A 24,601-nucleotide genomic window follows, 5' to 3' on the forward strand; every position below is an offset into this window, starting at 1 on the left:
TAAGAGGCGGCCGGCCGGCGGCAAACTCCGTGAGTCAGGTCGCGGGTCCCACGGACTCGATCCCTTAAGAGATAGCCACAATCGCCTCACAGGGGGGAAGAGCAGGGAGATGCTAATGTAAACAAGCATCTCCCCATTCTGCCTAGTGACAGTGTCACTGATCTCTGCTCCCTGTGATCGGGAGCAGATATCAGTGATGTGTCATACACAGCCACACCCCCCCCCCACAGTTAGAAACACTCCCCAGGGCACACAACCCATACAAATCCCCTAGCGGTTAAACCATTCACTGCCAGTGTCATTTACACAGGAATCAGTGCATTTGTATTGCACTGATTGCTGTACAAATGACAATGGTCCCAAAAATGTGTCAAAAATGTCCAATGTGTCCACCATAATGTCACAGTCACAATAAAAATCGCTGATCGCCGCCATTACTAGTAAAAAAATAAAATAATAAAATGAATAAAAATGCCATAAAACTATTCCCTATTTTGTAAACGTTCTAACTTTTACGCAATTCAATCAATAAACACTTATTGTGATTTTTTTTTAACAAAAATATGTAGAAGAATCAGCCTAAACTGTGGGAAAAAAAACGTTTTTTATATATTTTTGGGGGATATTTATTATAGCAAAATGTAAAAAATAATGTGTTTTTTTCAAAATTGTCGCTCTTTTTTTGTTTATAGCGCAAAAAATAAAAACTGCAGAGGTGATCAAATACCACCAAAAGAAAGCTCTATTTGTGGGAAAAAATTACATCAATTTTGTTTGGGAGCCACATCACACGTCTGCGCATTTAATTGTCAGTTAAAGCGACGCAGTGCCGAATCGCAAAAAGTGCTCTGATCAGGAAAGGGGGCAAATTCTTCCGGGGCTGAAGGGGTTAAGAGAAGCAAAAAAAAAAAACACACAAAAAACATGCATTTTGAGGCATTTTAGACATTCCTATTGAAGTCTAAAGTCTAAGTCCAAAAAGACATGACTCAAAGAAGCTCATGTACTTTATCAAGTTTTGAGCAACGAGCCTCAAGTGCAGGAGCGGCCCGTGCATTGTGGAAGCACAGGCATCGCCCCCCCTTGTCCCTCCTGCCACCTCCCTGCCCCTGTCAGGACGCATGGACTCCTATGGCAGCATGGGAGGGGGGTTTTTTTTGTTTGTTTTTTGAAGCACCTGATTAGAGCCTGAGTCTCTAGTAGGCTTCAAAAAAGGGTGGGCTCGGGGGGCCCAGAGAGTGCGCCCTGATCCCACCCTGATGTCTGACAATAGCGAATACATTTTCGCTATTTTTACACCACAATGCCTCCCCGCCAATCAGGAGGCAGGTCAGTGAGACCTGTTTCCTGATTGGCCAAAGCTTTGGCGGAAGAGAGACTCCTCCACCGCAGCTGCTGCCCACACACTGAGACACAGGCGTAGGGGACCCAACAGCCAGGTAAGTGCCGGACCTCTTCCCGCGAGGGGGGTAGTACTGCCGATGTGCGTGCCCTGCACTGCGCTGAATGGAGGAGGGGACGCGCTGGAACCATGGAGGATGCAGGATCCATCGCCTGCCCATCCCACAGCTTGCTGCCATCACCCGGATGGGGTAAGTGCCGGTCTTATGGCAAGCTGGGGGGGGGGCGGGGGTTGGGTCACAGTGGCTGCATATTATGGGCACAGAAGCTGCATATGGTGGGCACAGAAGCTGCATATGGTGGGCACAAAAACTGAATATGGTGAGCCAAAAGCTGCAAAATATTTGGCACAGAACCTGCAAATGGTGAGCAAAGAAGCTGCATATGATGAGCACAGAAGCTGCATATGGTGGACACAGAAGTTGCACAAGATGGGTACAGAGGCTGCATATAATGGGCATAGAAGCTGCATAAGATGGGCACAGAAGCTGCATATGATGGGCATAGAGGCTGCTTATGCTGGGGACAGAAGCTGCATATGGTAAGCACAGAAGCTGCATACAATGGGCACAGAAGCTGCATATGGTGGGCACAGAGGCTGCACATGATGGGCACAATGGCTGCATATGATGGGCACAGAGACTGCATATGATGGGCACAGAAGCTGCATATAATGGGCACAGAAGCTGCATATGATGGGCACAGAGGCTGCATAGGATGGGCACAGAAGCTGCATATAATGGGCACAGAAGCTGGATATGGTGGGCACAGAAGCTGCATATGATGGGCACAGAGGCTGCATATGATGCGCACAGAGGCTGCATATAATAGGCACAGAAGGTGCATATGATGGGCAGAGAAGCTGCATATGGTGGGCACAGAAGCTGCATATGGTGGGCACAGAGACTGCATATGACAGGCACAGAGGCTGCATATGATGGGTACAGAGGTTGCAATTAATGGCACAGTGAGGCTGCAACTGATGTTTTTTTTGCACCAACCCCAAACATTTTGAGCACCACCCGCCACTGCTCAAGTGACACAATGCTCAGGTGTGAATGGGGACCATTGAATTTAATGAGAATCTAGAAGTGCTTCAGGAAACATGCTTCAAATCACTCCGGTGTGAACTGGACCTTAGTGTACAGATGAGTGATATGTAATAAACTGCTATATAGAGGAACTCTAACAAGAGACAATTCCATTCTGGGGGAAAGGAGGGTTTTATCATCGAGGACACATCAACTTCTAGAAGTTGTTTTCTAATGGTTGCTCCTCTTAATCTAGAGAGAGAAGTAAACATGAAATAATAAAGATCTATAGACACTTTTATTCATGGTACACAGTCAGTGTAAAGAGAGAGAGAAGCAGCACAGGATGTGGTTTAGCATAGGAAGTATGCGCTTGTGTGGCATATCACAATAAATATTACAGACATGACAGGCGGGGTATAATTACAGAACATGCAATAAATATACAACCCTTCTTAAGCTGTATTACTAAATACAAATGTAACAACGTTGCCAGTTCTTTATTATGAAAATGAAGCACAGAAGTAGAAAATCTGGTAGTAACAGAGCATTTTATCTATGTATAAACTTGTTGGATAGATTATCCCAAGACCCATGTCCACAAACCTCAGCCACCATCTATTTCTTTAACCCACAGGGCTGTGGTAGATGGGTACAGGAGACACCAACATTTTATTTTATTGAGTAAAGCCTAATTTTATACTTGTGGTTGAAGGGAGTAAAAAAGCGACTCAACTGGTTCATTTTACCGTCATTCCAAGTTGCAAAGGCAGCTGTATGGAAGTATACATATAATACAGCAGCCATGATGGTTTGCATCACAGCATAGCAAAATTGATCTCTAGAAAACAGCGATAGTAAATTGGAATCACTTGCAGAATTGAGCGATAGTGATTGCGTGAAAATTTGTCATCAAACACTGAAAGCGACGACAGCGGCAATTTTGCAACTGAGAAAATTTCAGTGTTTTTTATTTGATTACATTATTGAATACATTTTATTATTATGTTATTATTTTTGATAATTATTTATAGTTATTTATTATATTATAATTTATGATTTTGTGTTTCAAACTTTATCATACCCGGGATGTCTACTACACTCTTTTTTTGAACAGATATAAGTGTGTTTTTACTAAGAATTACAGGCCTACAATATAAAACACCAAATTTCCATGCAAAACAATGTACCGCTTTGAGATTCAAAAATCTGACATAATCATATCACCAGGGGGGTTACGGAAGCCGAAGTTAGAAGCTGATTGGTTACCATGCAGAGCTGCTCCAGATTTTGCACTCTCCAGTTTTAGTAAATCGACCCCATAGTAACTAATGATCTATCTTTCATTATTCTTACTGCTGTAAACGTAAAAAAAAAGAAAGGTATAATCATACTGCCAGGGAGGTTAATGCATTCTATGCATTAAGGTGAAAAACCTTCTGTGCTGCACCTGCCCCTGGAGCTCCCGCTCCCCTTTTTCTTACCTGATCCCGTCCGTTCCAGTGACGAGCACCAGCCTAGTAGCTCCAGCCACTGTCTCTGTCCTCATTGGACAGATTGATAGGTAGGAGCCATTGGCTCCCGCTGTGGTCAATCTAATTCAGTGACACGAGAGCGTGGGGGCGGGGCCAAGTCCTGCTGTGTCTCCCTGGGGGCACCCGATGAAGAGGAGGAGCCTGGAGCGCCGCCGGGGCACCTCAGAAGAAGAGGATTGGGGCTGCTCTGTACAAAACCATTACACAGAGCAGGTAAGTATAACATGTTTGTTATTAAAAACAAAGAAAAAAATAACTTTTATAATCACTTTAATTTATGAACACAGAGCTTCCTAAACGTGTGTTGTTGTATCTGCCTGGAGTTCAGCTTTAATTCTGGTTGCATCTTTACTTGCAAATGAAAACACATAGTGAATTGGCACGTAGTACTGTACGCCTGTGCCCACGATGTGCTGTAATGAATGGTTAACGCTGAACTAAAATGATGTGGCCGGGGTTGTTTTTGACATGTCTGCTTTGTTAAACAGGAAGCAGGAAATTTGATTCTAAAGGGAAACCAGCAATTGACAGCCCACAGTGTGCTAGATACATCCTTATCTTCTGCTGACTCTTCACATACAACAACTGCTGATCAGATATCTCCGGACTCAGGTATGTCATCATCCGACCCAAACTTGGCCAATGCGCTCCCAAAATGATTCCCTGCAACAGGACTTATTCAGTTGGGGCAAAGCAAAGGGCAATGGCGACGTTCAAAGTGCAAGAACTCACAGCAACTAAATAGAAAAGATACATAAACGGTGCTGGCTCCTGTCACCTGCTTGTGATCTGTAGGTTTCCATTGTTTGCATGCTGGCATTGCACTTTGAATTGATTATATATTTTTGCCCTCCTCTGGATCAACTGTGGGTATAGGATTATATATATAGGATTGTATAATCTTTTTTCCTTCTATTAGTTGAACTAGATGGACGTGTGTCTTTTTTCAACCAGACTAACTATGTAACTATGATTTTAATTATATTGAAACCATTTCTTAGAGAAACACTTGTGCACTGCATATACCTGTATGGGAAACTTTAGTGAAATCATTATAATTTAATACATAGTTTCAGTGAATGTGTTAATTAGACATGATAGAGGAAATGGTGTAAAGAATATATCATGAGTAAAAAAAAAAGTTGCAGTTAAGGCACGTTAGGCACATACACAAGTAGATAGATATTTCTTTACAGAAATCACGGGTTAGGATGCATTTATTAATTACTTACACATTTAATGCTACCCTTTATTATTTATTTTATTTTTAGAGATATCCCGCTCCAGAATCCAGCTATTCACTTTTGAAAAACCTGCTCTACTATATGAATCAGTGAATATCAACCGTGCAAGATCATTTATATTTAAAATTGCTTTGGTTTTGATCATTTGCACAAGAATAAAAAATATTTTTTTTAAATTATATTTTTTTGTATATAACATTTGAACGTCCTTAGGCTCCTTTTCACATGTGCGATCCATTCCTCTTGTAGATAACATTTATTATGTTGTGTATTTTTCCGTTTGTTGTATTGCTTGTTTTTAATTTAAACCGATAAATGAGACGCATAGGTTTATTTACTAATGTCAAATAGGCTGGTCGCTTTGGGGTTTATTTACTAAAGCTAGAGAGGGCAAAATTAGTCACAATTCTGCAGATACCAATCAGATTCCAGGTTTTATTGCTAAAGCTTAATTAAACAACCTGAGGCTAGAAGCTGGTTGGTTTCTCTGCAGAATTGTTACAAATTTTGCCCTCTCTAGCTTTAGTAAATAAACCCCTTTGCAAGGTCATTTTCACTTAGCTTAGTAAATGAAGTAAATCTCTTCTGACTTCCATCAACCAATCATGTGCAAGCATAAATACTGTTTTGTTTTTTTCTTCCCTTGCATGTCATTGGCTATTCCTTGCAAACAGAATTTTTAGTACATGCGCTGAGCTTAGTTAAAATTCCATAGCTGCCAACTATCCCTGATTTCTAGGGATTGTCCCTGATTTGGAGCATTAGCCCTCTGTCCCTCATTTTGGTCTGATCTATATAGATATATATAAAATGCACTTTGTATCTATCAAAAAGTGTTTTTCCCAGTGCTAAACCTTTCATCTGATTTCTAAATTGCTGAATTTGTAAATTCCAAAAGCCAATATAAAGGAATAGTAGTGATAAAAAAGCACTTATATTTTTTTTTTGTACAATTCTCCTTTAAAGGGGTGTGTCCTATGCCTGTATACTTTTGCTGATAGGTGTCCCTCATTCCCATCTCAAAAAGTTGGGAGGTATGAAATTCCCTTGCAAAATGAACAGCCAGTTTGTGTTACGTAAATCAGCCCCATAGGATGCTTTAATAGGAATCAGTCTTATGTGTTAAATTTAGGTCAAATTGCAATGGCCATTAGTTAAAATGAATCCTCAGGGTAATGCAGTTGAAGTACATATATGTTTACAGTTTTAGCTGTCAAATTATGTGTAATTCTGTCCGCCAAGTCTTGTGACTCATAAACTTTCGTTAGACACTAAGGCAAGGTCTTGGACCTACCTGCACACTGTAATGCATTTAAAGTGGTGTTGCCACCAAAAAAAGAAATAAAAAAAATAGCTTAAAATTCCTAAAAAAAAAATTTTTTTAAATAATTGAAAAAAAAAAGTTTTACTCACCTCTAAATGCCTGTTGCTAGGGGGTCCCTCGTAGTCTGCCTCCTTCAGTACCCGGGCTGGTGACATCACTTTCCCTCGGCGCCGCACAGTCATCTGGGACCTGTCACGTGTCCCAGATGACTGTGCGGCATATCACGGCGCGCATGCGCAGTGGGTGCCTGGCTGTGAAGCCACAACTGGGTGCCCACAGTAAGAATGTCGGCACCGCAAGAGGAGCGGGGAATGAGGGAGGGCTTCATTCCCCCGCATCGCTTTACCTTGGGACAGGTAAGTGTCCGATTATTAAAAGTCTGCAGCTGCAGTATTTGTAGCTGCTGACTTTTTAATTTTTTTTTTTAGGGCGCACCCCACTTTAAGCAATGCAGCCTCGTCCAGGATCTGACCCTGGATCTGTACAATGCAGGAACAGCAGCACACTGATGAGATCACAAATATGTAAAGTCTCCTGGAAGCGTGTTCTTGTGTTAGACTGATAACACTGTAAAGTAGTGGAGTTATGATTAATTCAAAGTGCTGTCCCTTGCTTTTCCAGTCTAGAGTACTGTTGTGCAAAGTATTGTGGAAGTCTGATTTCAGGACAGATCAAGGCACATATACTAATTGCATGTAGAATTAATTTAATGATAAAAAAAAAATATGTAGTTGAATGGTGTTTTTTTTTTATACCAGCCTCAGCTAAAGTTTCAGCTTTAATAGTAGAAGAACAAAGTACTTGACTTAAGGTTGGGTTGGTTTACTAAAACCAGAGTGCAAGATTTGCTGCAGCTCTGCATAGAAACCGATCAGCTTCCATATTTTTTTGTCAAAGCTTAACCTTCCTGGCGGTATGATTATTTCAGATTTTTGGTGCTGAAAGCGGTACAATTATTTTGCATGGAAATTTGGTGTTTTATATTGTAGTCCTGTAATTCTTAGGAATAACTCACTTAAATCTGCCCAAACCAAGTCTAGTAGACATCCCGGGTATGATAAAATTTGAAAAACAAAATCATAAATTTAAATATAATAAGTAACTATAAAGAATTATACCAAATAATAATATAATAATAATAAAATTGATTCAATAATGTAATCATATCAAAAACACTGAAATTTGCTCAGTTGCAGAATTGTCACTGTCATTACTTTTCAATATTTGATGATGGATCTCCCCACAAATCGCTATCCCTCAATTCTGCGAGTGATTCTAATTTATTATCGCTGTTTTCTAGCTGATCTAAAACCATTTTTGATGTAAAGGGACAGTTTTAGTTGCTATGGACAATCTCCTGTTTCCAGGCAGAAAGAACAGTTTTTATATTATAAAACTTCATGCAGAGCACTGGGCAGAACACTAGGGACAAAGGGGATGTGAAATAATTGCACACAGCAATGTAATCTGTAAGATTACATTATACTGTATGTATATTGTGTGTTTCACTTTTTTAATTTGGGCGTCGCAACGCTCGCAGGGAATTGAGCTTGGCTCTGTGATAGATCGAGCGGAGGATGGCTCGCTCGCACAGTGGGGGGACATCGCTGGATCCAGGGGATAAGGTAAGTAAACTCATCCTGGATCCTGCGATGCGATCCTGAGTCTGGCTAATGGTGCTGAATTTTCACCCCGAGCCAGACTCGGGAATACCCTTGTTGTATTCCTGAGTGTGGCTAAATTTCAGTACCATTAGTGGTAACCCCGAGCTTGGTACAGCTTACTTACCTTGTCACCAGGATCCTGTGATATCCCCCTGCTGTGTCCTCTGCTGGATCATCTGTCCGATGCTCTGTGTTTCGGGCTCCGTTCCCTGAGAGCGTTTATATTATATATAACTGTCATCCACCCTGGATACCTTCGCCCCCCTCACTACACACAGAATCAGGCCCTGACCGCTACAACCCTGCCATACAGACAATAACAGAAGCCTCAAAAAACATAGGGGTGTTCTTGAGCGTCTGTGACGTAAGATTAAGTCACAGCAAGATTTCAGACAATATAAATCTGCCCTCCAAAAATACCATTCCTGCCTCCACACTGCCAAACAGACCTACTTTATCACTCTCATTAACACCCACTCACACAGTCCCTGTCAACTCTTTTGTACCTTTACCACTCTACTTCGTCCTCCATTACCTCCACCCACTAACTTACTCACTGCCCAGGAGATTGCTAATCACTTCAAAAACACGATTGAGACAATTCGCCCCAAGATCTCCACTCTACAGACATCTCCCTCACTTGTCCCCCTTCACTATCAATACTTCCCTCTTTTAACCCAGCTACTATAGAGGAAGTCACTAAACTTTTTTGTAATGCCCACCTAACCTCCTGCCCCTGGACCCTTTTCCTTCTCAAATACTACGGTCACCATCTGGCTCTATCCTACACTCTTTAACTCATATCTTCAACCTCTCACTCTCTACTGGCATCTTCCCCAACCCTCTAAAAAATGCGCTAGTCACTCCCATACCAAAAAAAATACCTCACTAGACCCCCTCAATCTTAACAACCTAAGACCCATCTCTTTACTCTCTTTTGCCTCAAACTCCTTGAACGTTTAGTCTACAACTGACTGAGCGACCACCTCATTGAGAATAACCTTCTTGATCCCCTTCAGTCTGGATTTCGCCCACAGCACTCCACAGAAACTTCCCTCCTAAAACTCACAAATGGCTTACTAATAGCCAAAACCAATGGTCATTATTTCGTACTTTTATGCCTTGTACACACAGTCGGACATTCCGACCACAAAATCCGTCTGATTTCTTCTGATGGATTTTAGTCTAAACTGGTGTTGCATACACACGGTCGGACAAAGTTGTTGGAAAATGCGATCGTTCGTAATAAGGTGATGTTTGTTGTGTATGACAGGACTACGTAGAGGCTAGTAACCAATAGCTTTGGTCTCGTAATTTAATCTGAGCATGCATGGCACTTTGTCCGTCGGAATTCTCTACAAACGATCAGAAAAAGTCAGATCGGATCTTTTTGACTGAAAATTTTAGATCCTGCTCTCAAATTCCGACGGAAAAAGTCCGATAGAGCCCACACACGATCAGATTTTCCAACAATATAACCCGATCGGACCTTTTCCGTCGGATTTTCCGACCATGTGTACAGGGCATAACTCTTGGACCTTTCTGCTGCCTTTGATACTGTTGACCACCCCCTTCTCCTCAAAAAAACTCAATGTGCTTGGTCTCCATGGCTGCACTCTCCATTGGTTTGAATCTTACCTATCTCATAACACCTTCAGTGTCACTTACAACTGCACTTCCTCCTCTCCAACTCCTCTTACCATTGGGGTCCCCCAAGGTTCTGTGCTTGGGCCTCTACTATTCTCAATCTACACATCCTTCCTGGCTCAGGTGATAACCTCCCATGGCTTCCATTACCATTTATATGCTGATGACACCCAAATCTATATCTCTGGCCCTCAGCTCACCCCATCAGTCTTCTCATGCATCACTGATCTACTAACAGATAAATGAGCCTGAATGTCAAACCACTTCCTCAAACTGAATCTATCTAAAACCGAGCTCTTAATATTTCCTCCCCCCACGTGCCCCTTCCCCTGACTTCTCTGTCAAGATCATTTGCACATCTATCAGTCTGTCCCCACATGCCAGGGTGCAAGGGGTAACCTTAGACTCTGAACTGTCTTTTCAAGCCCACATCCAATCCCTGCCCAAATCATGCCACCTTAGCTTCCGCAACATTTCCAGAATACGCCCCTTTTTAACTAATGATAACATCAAGCTTCTAATTCACTCCTGGTTATCTCTCGCCTCGACTACTGCAACTCCCTCCTCATTGGATTACCTTTACATAGACTATCAGTCCATAATGAATGCTGCTGCAAGATTCATCCACCTTACCAACCATTTAGTGTCCTCGACCCTTCTCTGCCAATACCTCCACTGGCTTCCACTCACCCAACGAATAAAATTCCATGTACTAACAATAATTTACAAAGTCATCTATAACTCTGCCCCCAGCTACATCACTAACCTAGTCCCAAAATACCAACCAAGCCACTCTCTTCGGTCCTCCCAAGACCTCCGTCTATAGCTCCCTTGTCACCTTCTCCCATGCTCGCCTCCAGGATTTCTCCAGAGCTTCTCCCATCCTTTGCAACTCCCTACCCCAAGTCCCCTAATCTATCCATCTTTAGACGATCAATGAAAAGCCTTCTCCTTAACCACTTTCAGACCGGACCATTTTGCTGGCTTAAGACCAGACTTCTTTTTGCGATTCTGCACTGCGTCGCTTTAACTGATAATTGCGCGGTTGTGCAACGTGGCCCCCAAACAAAATTGATGTCCTTTTTTCCCACAAATAGAGCTTTCTTTTGGTGGTATTTGATCACCCCTGCGTTTTATTTATTTTCGCTATAAACAAAAATAGAGCGACAAAAAAACGCATTATTTTTTACTTTTTGCTATAATAAATATCCCCCAAAAATATATAAAAAAAACATATTTTTTCCTCAGTTTAGGCCGATACGTATTCTTCTACCTATTTTTGGTAACAAAATCGCAATAAGCGATAATTGATTGGTTTGCACAAAATGTATAACGTTTACAAAATAGGGGATAGTTTTATGGCATTTTTATTAATCATTTATTTTTTACTAGTATTGGCGGCGATCAGCGATTTTTTATTGTGACTGCAACATTAGGCGGACACATCGGACATTTTTCACACATTTTTGGGACCATTGTCATTTATACAGCAATCAGTGCTATACAAATGCACTGATTCCTGTGTAAATGACACTGGCAGTGAAGGGGTTAACCAGTGGGTGGCAGTGTAGGGGTTAAGTTTGTCCTAGGGGTTTTTTACTAACTGTGGGGAGTTGGGCTGTGTGTTAGTGAACACTGATCTCTGCTCCAAGCAGAGATCAGCGTCACTTGTTGCTAGGCAGAACGGGGAGATGCTGTTTACATCGGCATCTCCCATTCAGCCTCCCCGTGAGACGATCGTGGGTATCCCCATGGCGATCGAGTCCATGGGACCCGCAACTGGACTCATGGGGGTCCTGACCGGCACGTGCGCGCGCTGCCGGTGGCGCGCACGCGATGGCAGGGCGGCAATTTCAAATGGACATACCTGTACGCCAATTTGCCTGCCCGTGCCATTCTGCCGACGTACATCGCCGTGCGCCAGTCGGGAAGTGGCTAAAGAAGCCTATCCTGCTTCTAACTAACACTGTTTTACTTCCTCCATCAGCTCATGCCCCACAGCTATTACCTTTTGTATCAATTGGCCCTTCCTTTTTAGATTGTAAGCTCTAACGAGCAGGGCCCTCTGATTCCTCTTGTATCAAATTCTAACTGTAATGTCTGCCTTCATTTTGTTAAGTGCTGCGCAAACTGTTGGCGCTATATACGGTAAATCCTGTATAATAATAATAATAATAATATATACTGTCCTTTCTGTCTGGAAACTTGAGATTGTCCATGGCAACCAAAAAGTGTCCCTTTACATCAAAAGTGGTTTTAGACCACCTAGAAAACAATAGTAAATTAGAACACTTGCAGAATTGAGTGATAGTGAATCATGGGGAAATTTATTTTATTATTATTTATAATTATTTATAGTAATTTATTGTATTATAATTTATGATTTCGTGTTTCAAATTTTATCATACCAGGGATGTCTACTAGACTCTTGTTTGGGCAGATTTAAGTGAGTTATTACTAAGAATTACAGGCCTACAATATAAAACACCAAATTTCTATGCAAAACAATGTACCGCTTTGAGATGCAAAAATCTGACATGATCATACTGTCAGGGAGGCTACACAAGCTGAAGTTAGAAGCTGATTGGCTACCATGCACAGCTGCTCCAGATTTTGCACTCTCCAGTTTTAGTAAATCAACCCCATAGTAACGATCTATCTTTCATTATTCTTACTGTTGTAAAAATGAAAGGTATAATGTTATTAATTGCTGTGGGTAGCTTCTCTTTGAGCATATCTGCAATGGAGTAGCTATTTTTAAAGTGATTGTAAATTTTTTTTATTTTTTTTTAATAACAAACATGTCATACTTACCTGCTCTGTGTAATGGTTTTGTACAAGCAGCCCCAATCCTTCTCTTCTGGGGTCCCCTGCCAGCGTTCCTGCCCCCTTCTGAGTGCTCCCATAGCAAACAGCTTGCTATGGGGGCTCTTGTCCTGGTGCCATCCTGAGCTGCACTTTGTGTCCAATGACACACACAGCATGGTTCGGTGCCACCCCCTGCTTTCTCTTTACAGGCTATGAATGACAATTACCAATGGCTCCCATTGCTGGCTCTATGTCCAGTGAGGAGAGAGAGATTTGAGAGAGACACTAGAAAAAGATTGGGCTCAGGTAAGTATTTAGGGGGCCCGGGGTGGGGGGAGCTGAACAGTCTCGCTTTAAACAAAAAACAGTCTCGCTTTAAAAAAAAAAAAAAAAAACAACCAACATGTTATACTTACCTGCTTTGTTGCAGTAGATTTGCATAGAGCAGCTTGGATCTTCCTCTTCTCTGGGCCCTCTTCGGTGCTTCCTGGCCCCTCTCTTCTGACTAGTGCCCCCATAGAACAGCAGCTTGCTATGGGGGCACCCGAGCCGAGTCAGAGCTCCCTGTGTCCATTCAGACACAGAGCCCCAACCTGGCCCGGCCCCCTCTCTCCCCTGATTGGCTAACTGACTCAGCCTCAGCCTGAGCCAATGGCACCACGGCTGGGACCCAGCCAATCAGGAGGAGAGTCCCAGATGGCTGAGGGAATCGTGAACATAGCTGGATAGAGAAGGGGCTCCGGGTAAATATTAAGGGGTGCCGGGGGGCCTATTACGCACAAACATTTTTTTTTTATCTTAATGCATAGAATGCATTAGGATAGAAAACCTTCTGCCTTTACAAGTCCTTTAATGCAGAGAATGCATTAGGGTAAAATACCATCTGCCTTTACAGACACTTTAACCTCTTCAGCCCCGGGAGATTTTACCCCCTTCCTGACCAGAGCACATTTTGCCATTCGGCACTGCTTCGCTTTAAGTGACAATTGCATGGTCGTGCGATGTTACACCAAAACAATTTGACCTCCTTTTTTTATCACAAATGGAGCTTTCTTTTGGTAGTATTTGATCACCTCTGCGGTTTTTATTTTTTGCACTATAAACAAAAAAAGAGGGACAATTTTTAAGAAAAAGCAATATTTTTTACTTTTTGCTATAGTAAATATCCCCCAAAAATATATAAACAAATGTTTTTTTTCCTCAGTTTAGGCCAATATGTATTCTTCTACATATTTTTGTTAAAAAAATCCTAATAAGCGTATATTGATTGGTTTGCGCAAACGTTATAGCGTCTACAAAATAGGGGATCGTTTTATGGCATTTTTATCATACATTTTCTTTCGATCTGCAATTTTTATCGTGACTTTTCTATCGTAGACATTATGGCGGACACATCGGACACTTTTGACACTATTTTGGGACCATTGTCATTTATACAGCGATCAGTGCTATAAAAATGCACTGATTACTGTGTAAATGACATTGGCAGGGAAGGGGTTAAACACTAGGGGGTGATCAAGGGGTTAAGTGTGTCCTAGGGAGTGATTCTAACTGTGGGGGGGGGGGGCTACCACTGACATGACAGTGATCACTGCTCCCAATGACAGGGAGCAGTAGATCTCTGTCATGTCACTAGGCAGAACGGGGAAAGGTCTTGTTTACATAGGCATCTCCCCATTCTGCGGCTCCGTGATTCAATTGCGGGACACAGGTGGACATCGAGTCCATGGGACCCACAGACACGGTCACACTGTATACACTGTATACGCGATGTGCCCACCACTGCCATTGTGCCGACGTATATTGGCATGCAGTGGTCGGCAAGTGGTTAACTTGTTCTTTACGTTTTTTGTATTTATTCAATTTTTGTTTGAAAAATATATTTTTTTCTCCAGATTAACAAAATATTTATCAAATGAACATCAGTAAAAAAAGAAACAATTTATTCTCTGTTTCCATCTAAATCCTAATGTTATAGTTCCACAGTTTAAAATTAATTTCATAATATAATAAGACAATATTGAGAAAAAACAAAGAAAGAAAGGGATGGAGAGCATCAATTCTGAGTGGTGACATCATCCATAGAATATACACCAATCAGCCAATCAGCCATTACGTTATGACCACTAACAGGTTAAGTGAATAACATTGATTATCTCATAACAATGGCATCTGAAAGTTGGTGGATATATTAAGCAAAAGGTCAACATATTTCTCCCTGAAGTTGATGTGTTGAAAGCAAAAAAATGGGCATCACAGTTTGTTGTGTATGGGGCAGCATAGTTGCAGACTGGTTAGAGTGGCCTTGCTGACCCGTGTCCACAGCCAAAAGCACCTACAATGGGCATGTGAGCATCAGAACTGGACCACAGAGCAATGGAAGAATGTGGCCTGGTCTGATAAATCACATTTTTTTTACATCTTGTGGATGCCCAGGTGTGTGTGTGTGTCACTTGCCTGGGGAAGAGATGGCACCAGGATGCAGAATGGGAAGGAGGCAAGCCGGCGGAGGCTTTGGGCAATGTTCTGCTGGGTAAACCTTGGACCCTGCCATTCATATAGATGTTACTTGATATGGTCCACCTAGCTAAACATTGTTGAAATTTCGAAAAGTCAAGAACGTGGTGACGTATGATGAGCCAAGAAAATTGCAGTTCATATAGCCAGTAAGGCTCTTCTGCTTGATTCCGAGCATGCGTGGAACTTTTTGCATCGGAATTATGTACACACGATCGGAATTTCCGACAACAGATTTTGTTGTTGGAAAATTTGAGATCCAGTTCTCAAATTTTGGTTTTTGGAAATTCCAATGGAAAATGTCCGATGGAGCCTACAACAAGCTCCCATCGAACATTTCCCATCGCAAAATACGACCGCGTGTACGCGGCATAAGTGTAATTTCAGAGCCTCTGTACTAACTATGGGAAGTTAGTATAGTGATCTCTCCTGCTGAGCTGTTGTGTTCTGACAGGGGGGTCGCCCCCCCCCCCTCTCGCCAGAACACTCAGATCAGCGCTCTCCATCATTGGCTGATCAGGAGTCAGTTGGCTGATTGGGAGTCAGTTGGCTGCTGGTTTTCCAGCATGCTCATCTGACAGAAGCTGGCCAAGCAGCTTGCCCTCTGTTAGACAGGGTGGCATGCACAAGGTTGAGTGTCTCCCAACATTCGGCCTGTGTGTACGGGGCTTTAGACAGTGTTTTTTTTTCCGGTCTACACACAGCTTGTTCATCATTTACCCAAAACAAAAATGCTTGTGCAACAAAAAAGCATGAAAAGATTCTTTAATATCTGTGGCCAGCCTATGAGAGCTCATATAATTTAGCTTAAAATGTGTTTTTAAAATATTTCAGTGCACTTTATAATGTGCAGTTAGCTAATTGAACTCAATGCTTGGTATAAAGGAGGGTTTTACACATTGGAACAACCAATTAGAAAATACGTTTTTCTAAATTTTTACTAATTTTACAGCTAGGAATCATGTATAAATATGCCACTGCTTGTTTGGTTCTTTTTCTTGGCTTCAATACATTATGATTCTATAAATTAAAAAAAAAAAAGAAAAAAAGGCCACTGAAATATATTTTAGTTTTTGAAAGATGCTGGTAAACCCATATGTTTATTAAATCTTTCCATGATTCTAGTGGTTATAACTTTGTATCTTAGCTCCCAGACCTTGCAGAACTGTTTAGGCCATTGGAAATTAGTCCTAACTGGAGAGCCAAGCTCAGTAGTTACTCAGTTTGGAGTTTTGGGTGTTCCTGTCCACCTTGAAGTGTTCCCACTTTCATGCTCCATTCAACATAATATGAAATCAATTACAATTCCAACACTTCAATCTTTGTGCCAAATGAACTAGATATCATAGTGAGAAGATATCGCTGCTGGAGCAGGGCTGGACTGGGACAAAAATTTGGCCCTGGACTTCATCCAGACCGGCCCACTTTAATTTTGCAAACACGCAAAAAAACAGTATATAAACTATACGCAATTGGGCAAAAAAGCCCCTAGAGAGCCCCCCTTACATCTGGGTCCCCAGAGAGCCACCCACTTACATCAGCGTCCCCAGAGAGCCTCCCCTTACATCAGGGTCCCCATATAGCCTTCCCTTTACATCAGGGTCCCCAGAGAGCCCCTCTTACATCAGAGTCCCCAGAGATCATCCGCCTTACATCAGGGTCCCTAGAGAGCCCCCCCTTACATCCGGGTCCACAGAGAGCCTCTCTCTTACATCAGGTTCCCCAGAGAGCCTCCGGCTTACATCAGGGTCCCCAGAGAGCCCCTCCTTACATCAGGGTCACCAGAAAGAGGGCAGGTAGTGGGCTGGGACCCTGTGGTTGGGGACTCCTGGACTGACTCGGGGCTATGGGCCCCAGATTCGGGGCTATAGCCCCAAAAGTCCCCCCCCAGCGATGCCACTGGCTATCACTGAAACTGGCCCACTGAGCCATCGGCCCACCGGGAAACTCCCTATAGTCCCTATGGCCAGTACATGCCTGTGCTGGAGTCCCCAAAAGTATAAGATGTCAAATTGTGACTCACAGCTCAAATCATTTTACCTATAAGACTGATTTGACGATCGATACCCGTCAGGTTTCACAGGATTCAGGGGATAAAAATAATTTTTGGGCGAACCCCATATAACTATCACCCCCCTTTGTCTCTATATCATTATGTGGGTGACAGTTTTTGTTCTTTACAAGGAATTTGCACTACTAGTATAGTCTTAGATTTCTAATCTTACGGTTACTTCATGCTATTGCCTTTACACAGAAAAGGGGAAATGAATTTCCTCTACATCTGCTTAGTGGTGCTTGACTTTCTCAAACTGAAACCCATAATATTAGACTAATAATTCGACTCTTGGTCCCCAAATATAATTTATGCTTTATGCCATTAGTCTGAAGCTTCAAAAGATGTGGTCCTGTATTCGATCTGAGAATATTTCAGGAAAAACCAAGAGCATAGTCTGAAAATGTAAACTTAGCCAGCATTGACTCATTTTGACAAAGGTTAACCTGTCCACAATCTCTGTAGACGCTTTCCTAATTTTTAGGGTGTTAATGTCACTTGTCACCTTTTCCAACCACATACCTGAAGGCAGACCACTGAACAGTTCACAAGTGACTATAGTTTGTGCACTCATTAGTTCTTTGAGTTATTGCTTTAGGGAGTAAGGTACAGTTCCAATATGATGGAGCCATCTTTTCACCACTTATAGATTAGGTCGCGGGCGGTAGACTGGCGCAACAACTGTAAAGTGATTCTAGTTTTGTGGCAATGAGTATGTAGGGGCCCTGGATTGGACAGCAATAGGTGCCATGCCATCCCAAGGTCCCACTCTGCGTCATCTTGGATAGAGCCACCACATACCTGTCTTTGGGTCTACCATCTTGGACACGTTTCTCCCGGCCATAGGCCCCCTCAGGACATCCCCAGCCAGAGGCCCATTGTCAAATAAAGGAATGTCCACACACAGGTGCCATTTCAACACTTTACTGCAACATGTCTCATATACTGTATAACTCCAGCACAGCATCATATCTTCACAGAATCACTGAGTCTTATGTGCAGAACAGCAGCAATATAAAAGCGACATCTTGACAGTGGATTATCATCATTGCAGAACACTATTTATCAAGGTTAGCCATCTTCCCTTTACCCCTCTTCTAGGAAGTAACACGGAGATGAAGCAATTCCTCATTAGTATGCAAATCATTGTGCCCAAGGCCACCGTACACCAAGCCACAGGACCCAGCTGAGGGTCAGGGGTTGCATAGTCTCTCCTGTACATACTTCTACTGTTACAATGTCCTCCTTCTATTCCAGCCCAGCCATGCACACTCTCCAATGTTATCTGCTCCTATGTTGTCTGTTCCCACACACATTAAATGACTCTTGCACAGGCCCTGAGGCCATACGCACCAATCTATAAGACCTGCAGAAGAAGGTCAGGGGTAGACAAGGTGACTCCAGTTGGCTCTCATATGTTCTATACCACTCCCCCTGAGAGGTCAGCCTTGACAATGGCAGCTGAAGCTCAGGGCTCCATCTTGACACACCAGGGATATCTTGCTCATATACCCTGAACTACTGAGCCCCACCCACAGCTGGTATATATATATATATATATATATATATATATATATATATGTATATCCACCTATGGCATCACTACAGGAGAGCATTTTCTAAAAGGAAAGCTAGAACTTGCTCATGATCTTCCCTTTACCATGTCATAATGGGAAAAGAGCCACCTACTGGAAGGCATGTTAACTGCACTTGCCTAGAAGTAGACATCAACTGATACAAAGTCAGAATAAAAAGCAATAACAGCTGGACAGGAACACAAGTTTGCACAGTGACAAAGATTGAAAACCTCACACTGCTTCTCTGGTGGACAACAAAGTAGCTTAGTGGTTAGTAACTTTGCATTACAGCGATAGTGTAATCATTTTGAATCACAACCACAACACAAGCTGCATGTTCTGCCTGTGCTGGCATGGGTTTCCTCCCACAATCCAAAGACATGATTAAGTCCTGTTTAAACTGGCCCCAATAAGTCTATGTATGCATGTGAGACAGGGATATTAGATTGTAAGCTTCTGGAGAGCAGGGAATGATGTGAATGCACAAAATATGTAAAGCATTACATCAATTGTGGGAACTACTGTATATAAAAACTTGTAAGGAAAAAAATCTTCGTTTAAAGTAAGCTGGACATAGAATACAAAAGTACCTAAGTATTAGCACCAAGTACTTATGTCAGCCTTCAGGTAAAGTGATTATATAGGCAAAAATTTTATTTTTTTAAAAATAAACATGTCATACTTACCTGCTTTATGCAATTGCTTGGACGGAGCAACCCCCAATCTTCCTCTTCTGGGGTCCTGCACCAGCTCTCCTGCCCCCCGGCCGTGTTACCCCATAGTAAGCCTATGTGTGTGCTCTACTTGCTCCCATGCTGACTCTGTGTGTTCATTGATACATAGAGCAAAGCACAGCCCTACCCCCCATTTACTAACTGTGATTGACAGCATCAGAAGCCAATGGCTCCCACTGCTACCTTTCTATCCAATGAGATGAAAGAGAGTAGAAAGAGCTGCTGCTGTCAAGCACATTTCTGGATAGAGATCGGGCAGGCTCAGGTAAGTATTTTAGGGGGGGTATGGGGGCATGAGGACAGGGAGAGCTGCAGGCAAAAGCTTTTCTGGTGTAGCCCCTTTGACCCTAGGTCCAGGCTGTACACATGGTCTCTCAAAGTCAAGATTAAGTCTTGCACTCTGTATGCCAGTAAACTCCACTACTTGACATTCAGCTTTCAAATCCTAGAGGGTACATTTACAGTTCAGGAGCTAAGAAGTTGAATATCAGATATGAATTGTATTGGCAGAACATGGCACACAGTCTGAACCAAGAATTCCAAGGGGAACTACGAGGATCAGTTTGCCTAGCCTAGATACTTGATGTCTTCACTTTTGTGTTACAATTTTTTAGGCCAGACCAAGTTTACTTTAATGCACTGATGTACTATATTGGTCCTCAAGAGTCTGTGACCAAAAATGTAGTTCTGAAACAACTGTTTCTCATGTTCCATAGGAAATTCTGTTGCGTCCCATCACAAGCCATTGTTAAGAAGACAGGCACACGTTGACTACAGCTTTGATACAACTGCTGAAGACCCGTGGGTTAGAATTTCTGATTGTATTAAAAACTTGTTCAGCCCCATCATAACTGAAGACCATAACCTTATGGACATGGATGGAAATATAAGCACAGGGGAAGATAGCTCCTCCTCTACACAAACAGAACAAAGACACCAGCAAACTTATGGTGGTGAATGCAATTCTCAGACAGGGGAGAGTGAAGATATAACGATCCTGAAAAAAGGTCCTCCTGTGGCACCCAAGCCAACCTGGTTTCGTCAGAGTTTAAAAGGAACCAACAATGTAAATCGCTCCTGGGACCATAGTGGTTCTGATAAACCCAAAGAACCCAGTTACATTTCTAGACCACAGGTTTCAACCCGAACATCATCAATAAAGCAGAGAATAAGTTCATTTGAAACTTTTAGTAGCCAACAACCAGTAACAAAAGTGAACAATAGGCCTTGCTCTCAGTCTCCAGTGCAACATGAAAAAACAGTTCAAAAGGAAATTGAAGTAGAATGTGTTACTGTGTCTTTCAACAAGGTCTCAGTGAACTCAGTTGAAAGTAAAGTTGAAAAAGTAATTGAACCTCAAATGGTATCTCCAGAACCTGTGGACAATACAGAAGTCAGAGTTTCTTGCTCTCCACCAAAGATTAATGTATTAAATGCTAGAAGAAGCAGCAGTACCAGTAATGAGTCACAGCTCTGCTCTTCATATACAGAGTTCACTGAGCCCCTGCCATACAAGACTCCAAGCCAAAGATCAAGGAGCTACCCACTTTCCTCCAATATATCAACTGATACTACAAAGAAAAGTGAAAACTGCAGCAAAATATACTCTATTAGCAACCAAGTGTCCTCTGCTCTGATGAAATCCTTTCTGGCTTTTCCTCAGTCTCCACTTCCGCAAAGCAAAGACCTATGGCAGCAGACTGAGACCACTGCAACAGAGGAAAGCCCTTGCAGCTCCTTCACTGAAAACCACCTGCTGGACACTGGATTCTCTGTAAAGTAAGACAATATTTAAATGATTTTTAAAAAAGTGAGAAAGCATAAAGAAGTGTCATAAATATGGGATTTTCTATTATTTACAAAAGATAATGTATTATATAATACAATACAGAAGGTACTACAGCTGTAAAAGAACATCAATAAGGTTTCCCTTTAGTAAAAGAAAATTAGTCAACAGAATAATTATTTTATGTAGCAAATACTTTCGATATGTGCTTGTATAGCTATTGTACATATTACAAATGGAGGTTCTGCAAAGATGTAAAGTACTTAAAGTTACATTTTGAGATATTAATAATCAGAGAAAAACAGATAAGGTTGACCAGGGGGTACACATGAAGTATACGTTGGCAACAGGAGGAGTTTACTCCATTTAACACAAACTGGGAAGGAGATGGACAAGGAAGAAGGAGCCTTGGTTCTTCATAATTCTTCAAGTTTTGATACTCTACAGTACACCATCCTTTTTCAACCAGGGTGCCTTCAGGCTTCTTCAGGGGTGCCTTGGCAAAAGCCTAAAAACTGTATACAAGTCAGTGGGTGGATCAAGCCTGACTTTTAGTTAGACAAAGCTCTAGGTTTTCATTGTGCACCATTACAGCCTTCCAGCCACCAGCATCCTAACAACCAGTGATATCATAAGATAATAAGGAGGGCATCAAATACCTGCACAGCATCCTTGTTTACCCCTTCCCTGCCCCTCTCTGTCAGTAATGGGGTCACATTAGATGAGAGATAGAGGGAAACTGAGTGAGAGGAGAAACATTGGGGTACAAGTCAGTACCAGTGTGCAAAGGTGTATTTGCTTTGGAAGAATACGTAACCTGTAAAATTGAGTATCCCGTGTGTGGATGTTGCTGTGTTATGTAAAACTGTTGGTTTTGTTTTTCACATTTTAGAATGGGGTGCCTCGAGATTTTTCATAATTTTAAAGGGAGCCTTGACCAAACAAACGTTGAGAAACATGTCTCTGCACTGCAAAAAAAATCCTACAAACATTTTGAAATTGCTGTATTTGCTCTTTGGCTATGTAGCAATGCCTTCAACTAGCCCTCCATATTAGAGGGAATGTTAGATTACTTCTATTGCATTTGTATAAGCTGCTTCACTGCAGTTAATATGTGTATTGTTAGACACTGTTTAAACAATTTAATCAGTTGGGGGTGAGTTGGAGAAGCTAGATGGCTTGGCCAAGACGAATGCAGAAGGATGGGGTAGGGTGTGTTAGCCTCCCATTCACCTGCTTTTTTCTTGCCACTGCTTGTTTCAGGTAAGTGCTTGGAGCCAAGACAAGCACCAATTATCAAGCAGCCATTCTACTTGTCCTATGGCCATGAGTGGCACTCTGTCTAACCTCATAGTTGGGCATGCAAAGCATGTAGGAACACTGGACAAAGTACTACATGTGCTTTGTCATTTGGGGGACAGAACGCTGAAAAAATAGCGTGAGAGAATCTCACCCTTTCGTGCTTTTAAATATACTTTTAATTAAATCCATTTTTAATTCAGATTAGAACTCTTAGTTACTTTGAGTACAAAATATTCAGTGAATGACAATTTGCCATGCCTTATTTCAGGGGTGTCCAACCTTTTGAACTTTCTGGGCCACATTGGAAAAAGAGGAATTGTCTCAGGCCACACATAAATTACACCAACAATAAGGATAGCCGATGAGCAAAAAAAAGTACAGCAGATCACAAGTTAAAGAGGTTCTAAAGGCAGATGTTTTTTTATCTTAATGTATTCTATGAAAGATAAAAAACCTTCCATGTGCAGCACCCCCCCTACTTACCTGAGCCCCATCTCCATCCAGCGATGTTGCACAAGGACCTCGGCTGTGCGGGGACTCTCCCTCATTGGCTGAGAGAGCAGCAGGCGTCATTGGGGCCTGCTGCTGTCAATCAAAGTCAGTAAACCAGAGAGAGGGGGCGGGGCCGAGCTGCATCTCCGTGTCTGAATGGACACACAGAGCAGCAGCTCTGCTCAAGTGCCCCCATATCAAGCTTCTTGCTGTGGGGACCTTCTGCAGGAGTGAGGGGCAAATAATACCAGCAAGGGACCCGAGAAGAGGAGGATCGGGGATGTTCTGTGCAAAACCATCACACGGAGCAGGTAAGTATAACATGTTTGTTATTTTTACACAAAAAAACAAAGAAGACTTTAATATCACTTTAACGATCGCTGATAAAGATAATGTACTTATCTGAGTAATAAAACTTATTTTTTTTGTCATTTTTTTATTATAAAAGTAAAAGAGGGCGACAAAACTAGTGCGATATTTGATGCTGTTTTTTATAAACGAACGCATCAATATCTGGTTGGATGGATGGAGTAGCAATTCTCAATGAATTCTCAAGTCACTCATCAGATATTTTGGTTCTAATTTTGCCCTTTGTACGTTTCATCCTTGAAAGTAGTTTCTCACAAATATAGATGGTACCGAAAACTGATGATATGAATAAGGCGTGATTGTCAACAGCGGGATATTTTTTTGGGGGGAAGATAAAACGTATAAAAGTATAAGTGTAAACAAAATTTTACAAAAAACGTCTACATTTTTAAGTAAGTTTACAGTTTTCTGTGGGCCGCAGGTTGGATACCCCTGTCTTGTTTAAACAGACTAACTAAATGGTTTGCAGACAATGGAGTTCCAGTATGAAGCCTCTAATAAAGTAACTCTTTTTATTATAGCCTCTCTGAGTTAAAGGGCTATGGAACGGGCCAACCAGATAGAGAGAAGGAAGAGACCATCAGTGAGCAGTCCATCTTTCTGCCTTCATCTACAGCCACTAACAGCCAGTCTGTCATATCTCTACTTCCCATTCAAGAACTGAGCCAACTAATAGAGGAAGTTCAAGCTCTAGATGAAGAAACACTTAAGGTCTGAAATTGTCTGAAAATATTTTCGTTTTTAACTTTTGCGTATCTTCCTCAAAAAGTGTATAGATTGAGACAGGCACTAGAAAAGCCCATATAGATAAGGCAGGCGGGTGGCTCAGAATGAGAGCTGCCTGGAAATCCTACATTTTGCTTGATATATCCATGCATGCAGGGCTGAGACAAGGGGAGGGCAAAAGGGGTATGTGTTCTGGGTGCAGTGTTTTCATGTGAGGAGGGTGGAATGCCACCCTAGCGTGCTGTGCCCTCTTTACCAGCAGGACAAGATGAGCCCAATAACAGTTTTGCTCATCTCCAATCTAAAGCTGTTGATCCTGCCCCTTACAGCGGATGTCAAGAAATCCACCAACCTCTCCTGCAATTTTAATAAGTGCTGGTCAGCCTGGGCA

At 42.1% G+C, this 24,601-nt stretch overlaps 1 protein-coding gene across 3 annotated transcripts in view; it reads left to right on the top strand.

The window, feature by feature from the left end:
• Positions 1 to 24,601, top strand: part of IL16 (interleukin 16) — a 208,973-nt gene that overhangs the window by 155,187 nt on the left and 29,185 nt on the right. For all 3 annotated transcript variants that reach the window (XM_077472002.1, XM_077472003.1, XM_077472004.1), the window contains 3 exons: positions 4,456 to 4,579; positions 20,252 to 21,314; positions 24,006 to 24,195. In XM_077472002.1, the coding sequence (XP_077328128.1) occupies positions 4,456 to 4,579; positions 20,252 to 21,314; positions 24,006 to 24,195 (1,377 nt within the window). The remainder of the gene's footprint in view (positions 1 to 4,455; positions 4,580 to 20,251; positions 21,315 to 24,005; positions 24,196 to 24,601) is intronic.

The sequence above is a fragment of the Lithobates pipiens genome, unplaced genomic scaffold, assembly GCF_037356315.1.
Source record: "Lithobates pipiens isolate NorthernLeopardFrog02 unplaced genomic scaffold, aLitPip1_a1.2 Scaffold_8, whole genome shotgun sequence".
In the NCBI taxonomy this organism is placed as follows: domain Eukaryota; kingdom Metazoa; phylum Chordata; class Amphibia; order Anura; family Ranidae; genus Lithobates; species Lithobates pipiens.